This window comes from Carcharhinus amblyrhynchos, chromosome 23 (assembly GCF_965287045.1).
Source record: "Carcharhinus amblyrhynchos chromosome 23, sCarAmb.v2.hapA, whole genome shotgun sequence".
Classification (NCBI taxonomy): domain Eukaryota; kingdom Metazoa; phylum Chordata; class Chondrichthyes; order Carcharhiniformes; family Carcharhinidae; genus Carcharhinus; species Carcharhinus amblyrhynchos.
The window spans coordinates 26,948,159-26,961,902 of NC_137346.1; the positions used below are offsets into that span (position 1 = coordinate 26,948,159).

The window sequence follows — 13,744 nt, forward strand, 5'->3', positions numbered from 1 at the left end:
AGTTCCATTTCTCTCTGCAACTTTCCTTTGCTAATCTCACACAGAAATCAATCATTATCAAATTTGGAAAAGTTTTGTGCTGTGCTATTTGCATTTATACAACTGGATTGAAATTGGCTAAACTCATTTCATATTAGGTATTCTATAGCTGTCAGATAGAAGAGATTTTGATGCCATCCTTCTGAGCTTGATTTGAACTTGAGGTGGAAGGCTGGTGGATGACCCACTGTGCAACAATTCCCTAATCTAACCGGTTCTCAAATAGGCTTTGTGTGAGTTAGTGGCATCCTTATTGTGAGGCAATGGGTAGCACCGTAACTAATTCTGCCCCGTGTTTGTTAATCCAGTTGCCATTAGATATTTGTGTATGAGCAATTACTCTTCTAGGTGTATGAGGGAATGTGAATTTGGATTCTGTTATGTTGGTGCTTTTTCTTTTACATGTGAAATAACCAAGTTTTTCAGCCTTCCATTTGTCCACATTGCTCTTTTCCTCACCTTAACCATGTTTAACTATTTTTGTTTTTGAGAAGAGTGGGTGGTATGCACTTCACACTTCAGGAAACATTGACTCATCTGTGGCTTGGCATAAATAGGCTGTCTAGCAATATGGAGCCTTTGAGAGAAGTGATGGAGACACCAAAATTAATATCATCAGCATATACGCTTGCAGATGATGTCAGCCTGTACTTAAAGAATGGAGTAAAGACAGACTTTACAGGGAGCTCTGAGCTAATACTATCTGCGTGGGTCAAGCTTCCTCTATTAGAGATGTGTAATTGTAAGTGGGCGCAAGGAGTGGATGCATGGGTTGAACAATGGATGAGAATGGTGTGGTTAATATACTGAAATATGGAGGGTTGAGGGTACAGTGAGATAAACAAGTTGTTATTTGTAAGTAGGGCTTGGGTGATCTCAGTGCTGTGAGTCGACTAAAGATTACAGCAAAGGGATTGGAACGGGAGATTTTGGAGAGATGTACACAGTTGGGGGTTGATGACTTATCTGAGGACCTTGGATTAAAAGGTGGCTGGAGCTTGGTGTGGTAATTGTAACAGATGGATGGATCCAAAGTAGAGTTTTGCGAAGTGCTGAATCTAGATTTGAAAAGTATATTTTTTAAAGTTTATTTATGGAAAACCATTAGTTCTCTTCAACTGACCATCAAGCCGGGAATTGAACTGGATCCTTGGTGCTGTGAGGCAGCAGTGCAATCCACTATGCCACTGCGAATATGGATGGTGCCTGAGGAAAGAAAGGCAATGTTGACGAGATGTTATTTGGTGGGGAAGAGAACTTGAACTTGGAAGTTGGGAGTTCATGAAAGAGTTGATGGGATGGTGGCAGACAAAGCAAAGATGATTGTGTGATGGGGGAATTTTGTGGGATGGACAAGAGACTGTGGGAGGTCAGGAGCAATGGGAGAGGAGAGTGAAGTAACAGCAGAAGCAGGTATTCTCAGACTTTAAAACTATTTACCGTCACTGCTGCACAGCTTCTGTACTTCGCTTTCTTCGTTTAAGATATCCCTTAAAACCTAACTCTTTGACCAAGCTTTTGGTCACTTGATATACTATTTTCTTACGTGGCTCAGTATCATGTTTGTTAATGTTCCTGAGAAAAGCCTTTGGGCATTTTATGTTACAGGCATTACATAAATTGGAAGTTATTGTAGGGAAATGACAGTCAGTTTGTACGCAGCAAGCTTCCACAACTGACGTGAAATAAGCAATCAGCTCACTGTTTTGTAGATACCGATTGAGGAGTATTAGCCAGGATACTGCAGTAATGTCCATGCTCTTTGAACAGAATTATGAGATCATACGTACACCTGAATCAAAGTTGTCACACTTGGGTTTAAGGAATTTGATTTTAGGAAGTGAAGATGGGCCTGTTGCAGGGAAGGGAGAATCATCATCGTCAGCAGTTGAAAGGCCAAGAGAATTAAGTTTCAAACAACTTCACTGCTTTAATAAGGCACCAGAACAGCCTTGCCCTGAGGGGTTTGTAGTGTGTGCACATTAAATACAGGCATTGTATAAATGTTTCAAATTAATTTGCAACGTCCTCCATTGACGCAGGTCAACATTTTTTTGATATGAAAATAATTCCTGATATGCAATAGGCAGGCTGCATTGGAAAGGGTCACACTTGCTACTTGCACCTAGAGTGCTAACCTATAAATGCGCACTTACTTTGTGCGGAAAAGCCAGCTCCTTGGGTGGGTGACCACGTACTCGCTGAAGTTGCATTTAGAGAGAACTAATGATTTTCTAATTTTGTTGTTTTAACTCGTTTTCCTACAATGCTTAATTTAAAACCAATATATCTTTCATGAGGCAGCTACAGAATTGTGTTTATTCAGAAGAACTGAACTAAAGCTCTGACTGCTGATAGTTGCAATAATGAGGTATTGCGTACTGTTCCAGTTGCCAAGTTCTGCACGCATGAAGATGGACTCAACTGGGAACTTGGGTTTATGTCACACTACCTGTAACCATTTGGCCTGGGCTTGCAAAATCTTACTAACTGTCCTGGCTTGAACAATTCACATTTCTTTAACCTGTGCTTGTCCTTCTCTACACTTGCATTGTCTGCACCTGTAAAGACTTGATTACCTGTTAAGACCTGCATTCCACCTATTATCTTATAATTGAGTCTGTATCTACATATGCCCTGTTTGTGAACACAACTCTTTACTCACCTGATGAAGGAGCAGCGCTCTGAAAGCTTAAGCCACCAACTAAACCTGTTGGACTTTAACCTAGTATTGTGAGATGTCTTACTGTTCTAGTTGGTTAGAGGCTCCTTGTGTCATGCCTGATGAGGATTTGCAAGAACAATATGGCTGAAATCTTCTTATTCCTGTCATGACTGCTGTATTCAAGCATGCTTGTACTGTTAGACTTGAAGTATGACATTGAAGGAACAATAGTTTTTTTTCATTTGCTGAGAAAAACAGCATCGCTTAGCTTTTTTTAATGGAATTGTGGGGCTACTTTTTAATGAAATTGTGAGGCTAGATTTTTAAATTTTCTTTCAATATAAAAATGCAGTAATTTCTGCGGCATTTCCTACCTTCCCACACTCCCACGGGCATCAGTTCATGGGGCCATTGTTCTATAGAGCAGGTATGCTTGTATGTCACTTAAGTGACTGATCATTTGTCCCACAAGCCTGGTCAATGAATGGACTTGCAACATTGTGTCAGTAGGTCAAAATAACCATCTGTCAGCTAACTCTGCTCCTCCTTCACCTTCTGTTCACAAGTATAGGTTTTCCAGGAGGATGTCATACAGGACTGGAAATGCTCGACAATTTTACTTTTTCCCCATCTGTATCACCCTGGCTGAGATCAGCTAACTCAGCATCAGTGTTGGAATTGATCAGGGGAATTCCATAATTGCATATGACCTTGTGTCCTTCAACATGACATTTTATAGTGCTTATAAAGAAGCAGCATTTTTATTCTAGGCACCTGATACCAACATTAAGTGCTTCAAGGTCACTTGTCGCTCCCTCCTCATTTTATCCCAGCTCCAACTCATATAGTATAACGCTTGTTTGCTATATCAGTATGGCCACTTCCAATTTTTCACTCCATTCTTCTTTGAAAGAGATTGCCAGTAGGGACAATTTATTAATAAAAGCAAATTACTGCGGATGCTGGTATCTGTAAAGAGAGAAAAGAGCTGACATTTCGAGTCCAAATGACAAAGCTTTGGCAAAGGGTCGTCTGGACTCAACGTTTGTTCTTTTCTCTCCTTACAGATGCTGCCAGACCTGCTGAGATTTTCCAGGCTTAGGGACAATTTATTGTTGCAGTCGCACATTGGATTCTTGCAGCCAGCATTTAGAGGAGTCTCCTCCCATTGTTCTAAGCAGGATTTCAACTGAGATTCAAGACCTGAAAAGCAGTGTTCCACTTAACAGCTCAACCCCAGTGCCCAGCTCTGTATGTATGTAAAGAACAGGAACAGTGACCACTCTTCTGGAGCTCTTTCTACCAGATTTATTATAAACCTAAAAACAGAATTGGATATTTTCTGTATATTTTCAATTCTGTACCACTTACCAATATTTCATTAAAAAGAAGAAAGGGAAGTTTAGTAAATATTGAATATAGTTTAGTTGTATACAACACACTTGTTGGTAAGTTAACAAATGCAATCGTGCACAAATACATGGTTTATTGCTCGCTTAAAATGAATACACGTTGGCAATAAAAATTAAGCAAGTGGATTCACACTCTAGAAAAAGTGCATTTTGAATGTTTCTGGTTGTGTTTTCAGAGTAATGGCTTCATAAAGCCCCAGAAGACTTCAGATCACACTACATTGAATCATACATTTGAGGAGGTAAAAGCTTTTCTCATTAATGAAGATGAGTTGCACCAGTTTGATGACCTCACTAAAGTCAACCCAGTGACAACTAGCACAGGTATATATTTAATTGGACAGTGATTTGATTTTTGTGCGATATTATCCTGGATGTTTAAATGTGCCTCTGGCAACACTTATGGCTTATTACTTGTCTCAGGGACTTCATCACCTACATTGCCCCCAGCCCCAAGAGTTATATCTTCTTCTTGAAATCACATAACCTTTAGGCCTCAACTAATTTCTGTGGTAGTGAGTTCCCCAGAAATTTCTCCTCACCTTAATCCAAAAAGGTTTACCCCTTATCCTCAAACTAAAACCACTACTAACTCCTGAGTAACTCTAGTACTTACCCACACAATTCTGACACTCTCTCTCACCACCACCACCCCGCCCCCCCAAACCTTCCAATCTATCCATTATAATCATGGCTGATCGTCAAATTCAATATCCTGTCATTATGAAAGATGTTTCTAGAAACGCATAGCACTCCAATGATCTTCTTAAGAAAAGATTGGCGTATTTAATGTTGGAGCCCCTTCAGAAGAACTACTTCTCAGAGAATGTGCTGATAAAGTGATGTTACTCCCCATGTTCATTATCCAGCTTCAAAGTTGAGAAATTGTTACAATGCAGTATTCTAATTAAAGAAACCAAAGTACGTTCTTGAAGAGGTGTTGGATGACTATAGGGGCGTCATGTTAAATGTATACATTCTTTACGGATGCAGGATCATAATCCAAATAAATTTGGTTGCCACCTTTGTGTCCAGCATAAAATGTATTAGATCTTGCAGTATTTTGATACTGAGGAACCATAAGTTCATGCTAGCGCGGTTTTTACCAGCTCATCGGCCAAACCAGACAAATGCACTCCTCACACCTGAGAAGGCATTGTCTTATATGGGCACTGAGTTAATCCTATTCATGAAGCTGCCTGGAGAATTCTGCTGTTCGCAACTCTCATTGATAAGAACTTGCGCATTCTGCGGCTTCATTGTTTCCTAAGCATGTGGTTCTGTCTGTATGTCCCCGTACCATCATGCCTTTCAGCAAACTGCTCTTGGCTAAAATGCACAATTACTTTATGAAATACAGTTAATAGAATTAAAATATCTAAATATTCATTTAAATCACAATTAGTTGTTTAAATCTCTTAATTGTGTTCATGTGTAAACTGTTCACTTTTTAGCTTATAAGTCTGATTTAGAGTCATTTAACTCAATGTTGGTAGTTCTGTTAGTGTCTTAAATGCCTGATGGTTTAACATTTTTCTAACCTACTAGGATTTTCTTCCCAACAGTTCACATCTTTCTTTTCTGCCTCCCAGTTTTAAAATGTCTGCATGCAAGATATACGACCAATGTGTTTTACACTAATGCTGGCTGTACACTGGTAGCTCTTAACCCATTTCAACCTGTGCCTAACTTGTATTCCCCTGGCGTTATGAAGGAGTACCACACTGCGTCCCGACCACAGGTAACTAAAGTATAGAATGATGATATAATGTGTTAAAACAAGAATTAATCATCATTGATTATGAATTCTGCAACCTCAGTGATCAAAATATTAACATATAATTTGTGGTCAGTTTGTTTTAACCATTTAGTCAATATAATGTATTCTATGGTCAGATTGCAACTCTGCACAAATCATTTAAAGTTATTCTTAAAGTTAAATAATTGGGAAAATTCCCTCTAGTTTCCAGGCCATGTGTTTTGAGAATATATGAATAACAGACTAATTCATTTGTCTAATGGTGATGCTATGATCAGAAAACTAAATTTGATCTCCACAGAAACACACTTATTAGCAGCCACTGCATGTTTACAATTGTGCTCACCTAAATTTACCAGTTTAATAACATTAATTCAATATATTTTGCTGCTTTTATTACCATGATGTTTTTTATACAAATAAAAAACTTCAAGAGATTAAGTCTTTCTATTCTTTAGGAGTTGAAACCCCACATCTTTACAGTGGCTGAGGAAGCCTTCAGGAATGTACAGAGCCTCACTGAACCAGTTAACCAGTCACTTATCGTCAGTGGGGAGAGTGGTGCTGGAAAGGTAAGAACTCAACATGAAGAATGTGACCAGACCTGGTAATGAACGAACCTACCCCATGCATAAGTTGTGGATGTGATTTTGGAAAATGGATTTTGTTAATTGTAAGGCACTGAAGATTAAAAACAATGAATATAGTAAGGTGCCATTGAGCTAGTTTTATTGATCTATCCCTCCTTCAGTAGTGAGGCACAATCATGATACAGTCGCCCCAATACACATTGTTATAACTCTTGAATAGTGTTTTGAAGGTAAATCTCTGGTCATTTTATTGAATTTCAGTACTTTAAATATTCCAGGATTTGTGCACATAGTTTTTCTATTAAAGTCAGAAAAATGACCAGGACACAACCAAACAAACCATTGTTATAGTTGGTCATGTTTCAAGATCCATAATGAAAACTCTCAACAGAAACCAATTTCTAACTTGTAACCATGTCCAGTGATGACCTTTTTGTTTTACAGACTTGGACGTCTCGGTGTCTTATGAACTACTTTGCCACAGTTGCTGCCTCATCCACTTCTGCTAAATGCCAAGAAAATGTAGAAAGGATAGAAAAGAGAGTACTTGACTCCAATCCTGTGATGGAGGCATTCGGTGAAAAAAACACTTTTATTAAATTGGATGTTTGAGTATTTAGTGAAATATTTCGATTGACTCTCAGGATGAAGTATTCCTTTTCTGGATTCTGGAATCTAGGTCTAATTACTAATCATTAGAAGTGATCCCAAACTTAGTCCTTGAGGTCAGTGTTGCAGCTCAGTGCCTAGCAGGCGGTAGAGCTCGGTCACTGTGTCCCAGGTGAAACAAGAGTCTGCAAATGCATCCATAGATACTGCAAGTTAGATCTGCCTAGCTCACGTGTGGGTAAGGATGAATGTGAACTGTTCCACCTCTGATGTAAGATAATCCATGCTTCCCCCATTGCTGCTTTCACTCTCCTTCATAAAATTAGACAGAGAAACATCCATGGCATTTCCCATTTTCAGAGTTGTTGACAACAACTGAAATACAACCTTAAGTATTCACATTCCTAAAAATAAACAAAATATTACTTGCCTTTATCATAAATATTATATGACCAAGTCAAACTTGCAGGACGTTACCAGTGAAAAAATTTGGGAATCACTATTGGAATTCACTTAGATTGTATTTCTGTGTTGTTTGTTATTTTAATTGATGCTAACTCATCCAGTGTAAATATGTTTTCAATTGATCAAAAACTACAGTTCTAGACATTGGAAAACTCCCCTTGTCAATAATCAGAAGTAGTATGTGATGTGAAGAGAATTAAAAAATAAACAGTCTAGGCAGCACTACTTGAAAATGGGATTGAGGTAGTGTGTCCTGTACGTTTACGTCCGATGTATGTGCGAAGACCTCAAGTTTGTGTTCACAATTTGTGCTATGGGGAGTTATCATTTCAGCCAACTACCCATTTGAGATGAACAACTTCTCTAATGGAACTAATATATTTTAAGATTGTCAACAAACCTTATTGACCATTCTGCACCACCTAGTGGCCTACTGCAGAACATCACTGGCTTAAATATTAGAACAGGCTGCATGCTCATTCTTGTGGTCAAGGACAGTAATGATGTGTCAAGAAAGAATTGTGGGTGGTTGAGGTAGGAAGAAGAGGTGGGACATAAACATGAGGAAAGAGGCTAGTAACTCACTTCCTGACTCCCCAAAGCCTGTCCCCTATCTACAAGGCACAAGAAAGAACTGTGATGGAATAATGTCCACTTGCCTGAATGAGTGCGGCTCAAACAATGTTCATAAAACTTAATGTCATCCAGGATAAAGCAGCCCACTTGATTGGCATCCCATTCACAATTATTGGCTCCTTCCATCATTGATGCACAGTGGCAGCTGTGTGTACCATCTACACTGCAGAAACTCACCAAGGATCATTAGACAGCGCTTTCCAAACCCACAACCGCTATCATCTAGAAAGACAAGGGCAGTAGACTGATGAGTTACCAACTGCAAGATTCCCTACACACTATCCTGACTTGGAAATATATTGTTGTTTCTTTACCATTCCTGGAACTTCCTCCGTAACAGCACTGTGTGTGTACCTATACCACATGGACTGCAGTGGTTCAGGAAGACGGCTCACCACCACCTTTGAACGGACAATTAGGGATGGGTAATACCTCATCAAGGCAGCGTAAAATTCAGGCCATGAAGTTAAAACCAGTGAAATTAGTGGCAGTGTGTTTCTTGAAGGCTGTTATTGTATGGGTGAAATGCTGCTTATTTGCAAATATAAATCAGTGCACAATAATTGGTAGGGACAATTAAAAGTAAGATTAAAAAAAAGCGTGTGAAAAGTTTGTAGAAGATTTAAAACCATGATTTATTTTTATTCATTCATGGGACATGGGTATTGCTGTCCGGCCAGCATTTATTGCCCATGCCTAGTTGCCTGAGGACAATTCAGAGTCAACCACATTGCTGTGGCTCTGGAGTCATGTCTAGGCCAGACCAGGTAAGGTTGGCAGATGTCCTTCGCTAAAGGACATTAGTGAATCAGGTGGGTTTTTCTGATGATTGACAATGGTTTCATGATCATCAATAGATTCTTAATTCCAGATATTTTTTATTGAATTCAAATTCCACCATCTGCCGTGGCAGGATTTGAACCCAGGCCCCCAGAATATTAGCTGAATTTCTGGATTAATAGTCTAGCGATAATACCACTAGGCCATCATCTCCCCATTACAGAGGGAAATATGTAGCATCTTAAATGGGTAATACTAGATAATTGTTAGATTTGTGTCATGGATTCAGCAGCATCAGGAGTTATCATGTCATTTTAGTTGGGATACAAGAAAAGGTTCCATAAATTGGTTCCAGCCACCTTGGTGTTAACTATGACCAGACTTTGGATCAGACTACTACCAGCATTTTGGATGGTGGATGTTTAGTAAATGGTCTGATCTGCTGAAGTAAATGGTTTTTGAGACACAGATGGTCAAATGAAGGTACTAAATCTGTGTAATACTGGATATTTTCAATTCAACTTGTATTCAGTGTTTTTAAAACAATGGCTTGCTCCATTCCTTTTTTGTTAAACTAATCTTGTGCATGAAATTAAAACTTACTGAGGAGAACTTAAATGAAGAAATAATTGATTATCAACCTGATTTATTGTTTTGCAGGAAATGCATGTACTCTACGGAATCACAACAGTAGTCGATTTGGAAAATACATCCAATTGCAGTTAAACAGGTAGTTTTACAGATCAGCTATGCGGACACATTTATTCAATCTGCTCTTAAATTCTTCAGAATCATTTTCATTGCATAAGCCCATTTTTATGTCTTATTGGTTCATGGTTATAACACAGATGTATGGAATGTCATTTTAATGACTGTCCTTCCCTGATAGATGTTGTTGTGTTAGTAGATGATAGGAATATTAGGCCATTTCACTCCTTGTTGAGCTTGTCCCATTGTTCACTGAGCAGGCTGATCTTCCAATTACCCATCCTTGTCTCATAGTCCTTAAAAGCTTTGGCCAACAGTAACTCATCAGTCTCAGTTGCAAATTTAACGATTGACTTTGAATCAAGTTGCTGTTTGTGGGAGAGGGTTCTAAGGTTCTACCACTTTTTGTGTGTAGAAGTATTTCCTAATTTCGCTGTCTTTAATTTTTAGCTTATGTCCACGTACCTGCAACCAGTAAAAGTAAGGTTTTCTCAATCTACACTAGCTGTTCGCTTTACTACCTTGGCAACTTTGATCAACTCACCCATTAACTTTGAGTCCCAGGGAATACACTCTAATTTGTGCAACGTCTCCTTGTAGCTTAACTCTTGGAGTTGAAGAGTAATGCACTCCCTTATAGGTCAATATAGTCTTCCTGATGTTTGATCTATACTGGTCAAGAAAGCCCACAGTTTGATCCATATCTGTGTTGAATTCTGTGATCTATTAGGTTGGACTGATATTGCTGAAAAGTGCAAATTTTGCATCAACAGACCTTCCTGGAAGTGTAGAAATAAAGTGAAGAAGACAGGAATTATCCTGGTCATGATGTCCTTTATGGAAAAATAGCCTGTTTAACGCTATCTTTTTTGAAGTTTGTGTGTAAAGAATGATTAGTCGGGCAAAGTAGGTTCTGAAATTTTTGCAGCTACTCAGGTTACAAAACTGCTTACCAATTTGTTCTAGGTACTGCAAGTACTCAGTTCAGGAAACATTTGTGGAGAGAGCAGCAGAGTTAATAGGTGGAATTTTCTGGCCGTGCTCGTCCCAAAACCAGAAAATCTTGCCGAGGTTCATGGACCTTTCCATGGTCCACCCCTTGCTGGCTACAATTTCCGTGGCAGGCAGAATGGGAAAATTCACCCCTATGTTTCAGAACGATGACCTTTCATAACTTCTTCATAATTCCAGGATCAGTAGTTCTTTGCTTTCGTTCCAGGTGCTGCCTATTTTAATCCCCTCTTGCGAAACCAGAATCTTCTTGATTTTCTCCTCCTTTCCAGACAATCAGTATTTTATTTTCCAGATCGCAGCAGCTGCTAGGAGCCTCTGTTAAGACTTACCTATTGGAAAAAACACGAGTTGCCTATCAAGCTCCTTCGGAAAGAAATTTTCACATTTTTTATCAGGTGAGGCAACGATTCTGTACAAAGGTGATCTTCACAAGTTTAATGGCAGCTAATGCAAATTTAATTTATATAGAATAAGTTGGAAATGGCTGATTATTGCGGCAGAGTTCATAAACTAGTCAGTCACAAAATCTGCTACAGTGGAGAGTAGTGTAAGAAATGGCAATTCTTGATGTGGGGATTTACGTTAGCTTTTGGACATAAAATGATGAAACCAAAACAAAATGCTGGAGCCACCAAGTAGATTGTCTTGGAGCAATTGTGGACCAAACAGACCAAGTTAACTTTTCAGAACATTGATGAAAAATCAACATCTGAAAGGTTAACTTGCCTATTCTCTCCACTTCATTCTCTGAAGAGTACTTCCGGTATCTCCTGTTTTGTTTCCAATTTCCGTTTTAACTTTTGAAAGCACACTTCTGCTGTTTTTGTTTTTAAGAACCATAAAATCTAGAACTGATGTCCATGGAGACTTCTGGTATTAGTTTAGGTTAATTTTGAAGGTTTGCACTAGAATCATGGAAATACACCAGTATAAGTGAGAAGGACTTGGGATCCGATTTTTCTTTCATTCAAAAAGCCCTTACTTTGTAGCTGACATCTCCTGTGCTTGACAAATCCCACTTGTAGAGAAAAAGATACTGTTATTTTTAAAACACTTCCTAGATTGACACATTTTGCTATGTTTGAAACCAAACTAGCATAGAATATGATTGTGACTTCTGATAACAGCACATTGTAAGATACAAGAAGTAACAGAGGAAAATGACTTTTGTATTGGAATCTGTGCATTCAGTTTGATAGCCCACTCAACTGAGCTATCCTCATCAAAAACTGCCCCTGTACTTGCAGCTCCATTAGAAGTGCTGGCCAAGTTTAATTTATGAACTCTGCAGACGTTCAATGCCCTTGACACACCCAGTTTCTGCACTTTTACTGGAAAGCGGTTCAAAATGCTGATGGAGGACCTTCCCTATTTAAAGATTGCACTGAAAGACTCTTGGGCTGCATATCTGTAAAAGCAAAAGCTTATTACTAATATACTCAGATGTTTGTAATCAGTCTTTCTGCTAAGCTCGCAAGTGCACAGTTGTACAGCAACTCAGAATACACTGCAGAGGGAGCAAACAGGCTGTGCACAAGCTATGTTTCATTTAAGATGCGACCATGCGCAGCCACACATCAGTCTTAAAATGCATTGCAGCAAGTTTGCCGTGCACCACAAACAGAAGCTAGAGGGCAAATTGGTTTTAATGAGTGACAAGCAGTAATGAGGTAAGTAGGAAAATTGAAGTACTTTGCTGTTGTCTTGGATAACTTCTTTGTGTTATGTTGAAGCCATTGATTCAAAAATATTTGAATGCTGGAGCTTATTACTGTAATGTTTCCTCAGATAATGAAGGGAGCAACTGAGGAGCAGAGGTTGGAGTGGGGTCTTCCTGAAGCAGCAGAATTCTTCTGGCTACCAAATGCTGACAAAGTGTTAGAAGGTTAGCATGATTGCCAAATTGTGCCCAATGCTGCTTTTGAAAATAGGCAATTCAAGAATGCATTAAGTACAATATACTTCCTGTTTTATTAGAAGTAGTAGATCCTCTGTGGTATAATTAACAGGAAGCTGGATAATGTCCTGTTTTATCACTGTTCTACCATGAATCTGATGAGGCAGAGGTATGTGTAAGCTATACTTTTTATATCAGAATCCAATTCTTACGCATAAGCCTGGCCTGAGATCATTCATTTATCGGTCAGCAAGTCACACATTTAAAAAAATCTTGCACATTTATAGAATACATCAGATGCCTAAGAAATGTTAAATAAGTTGTCTGTTATTCACCAATTCTCTGCTTTCTCCTTAATTGCTTGATCTGTTTACTACATGTTGGAATACAGAGTCCTGTAGGGAGAATTTGAATGGTGAGTTTCAGCAAAGTATGTGGCTAAGGAAGCATTACAGCTATGGTTCATCCTGCCCTCACCCAATGTACATGTGAACGTTTTTAATGGAGAGCGATTGAGGGTGAATCCCAGAATTATTTTTTCTCCCTTACGCAAGGCCGTGATATTGAAGCCAGTGATAACACGTGGATTACTGACGCTACTCAGTGCAGCTAACTCATCACAGACCTGGGAGTTAACCTGGGATCTTCCTATTCTTTTTGCTCTCAGCCTCTATCTGAGTAAAGTATGTAAGATTGGCTGCCCTTGTGAAACTGTTTTTGCTTATTTTGTAATAGGCTACAGAATCCTTCATCATGTAACTTTGAAACTGATTTGTCATTGAAACATTGCTTGAAGGCTGGCATTCAACCTTGTTTGTTTGTCTGTCTTACCATGTAGTAATTCTGCCAAGTAATTCACAGGACAGATTTCTAAGTGACACTTTTGATCAGTTTAGTGACTAAATGACAAACTAAGAAGAGGAAAAAAAACTGAAAAGGTGAAGAAACTGAGTATAATACGGAAGTTTCATCATAGAATCCGACCATGTGGAAGGAGGCCACTCAACTCATTGAGTCTGCACCAACCACAATCCTACCCAGGCCCTATCTCCATAACCCCATGCATTTACCCTAGCAAGGTCCCTGACACCAAAGGTCAATTTAGCATGGCCAGTCCACCTAATTTTCACATCTTTGGAGTTTGGAGGAAACTGGAGCACCCACATGGAG

The 13,744-nt window shown here is 39.0% G+C and overlaps 1 protein-coding gene across 4 annotated transcripts in view; it reads left to right on the forward strand.

Moving 5' to 3' along the window:
- The window catches only part of myo19 (myosin XIX), a 44,764-nt gene that overhangs the window by 5,070 nt on the left and 25,950 nt on the right, over positions 1-13,744 (forward strand). For all 4 annotated transcript variants that reach the window (XR_013889303.1, XM_080210944.1, XM_080210943.1 and 1 more), the window contains exons 2-8: positions 4,293-4,440; positions 5,709-5,857; positions 6,334-6,447; positions 6,910-7,042; positions 9,616-9,685; positions 10,970-11,072; positions 12,466-12,562. Coding sequence is in view for 3 of the 4 variants with exons in the window: in XM_080210944.1 (XP_080067070.1) it covers positions 4,293-4,440; positions 5,709-5,857; positions 6,334-6,447; positions 6,910-7,042; positions 9,616-9,685; positions 10,970-11,072; positions 12,466-12,562 (814 nt within the window). In the remaining variant the exon portion in view is untranslated. The remainder of the gene's footprint in view (positions 1-4,292; positions 4,441-5,708; positions 5,858-6,333; positions 6,448-6,909; positions 7,043-9,615; positions 9,686-10,969; positions 11,073-12,465; positions 12,563-13,744) is intronic.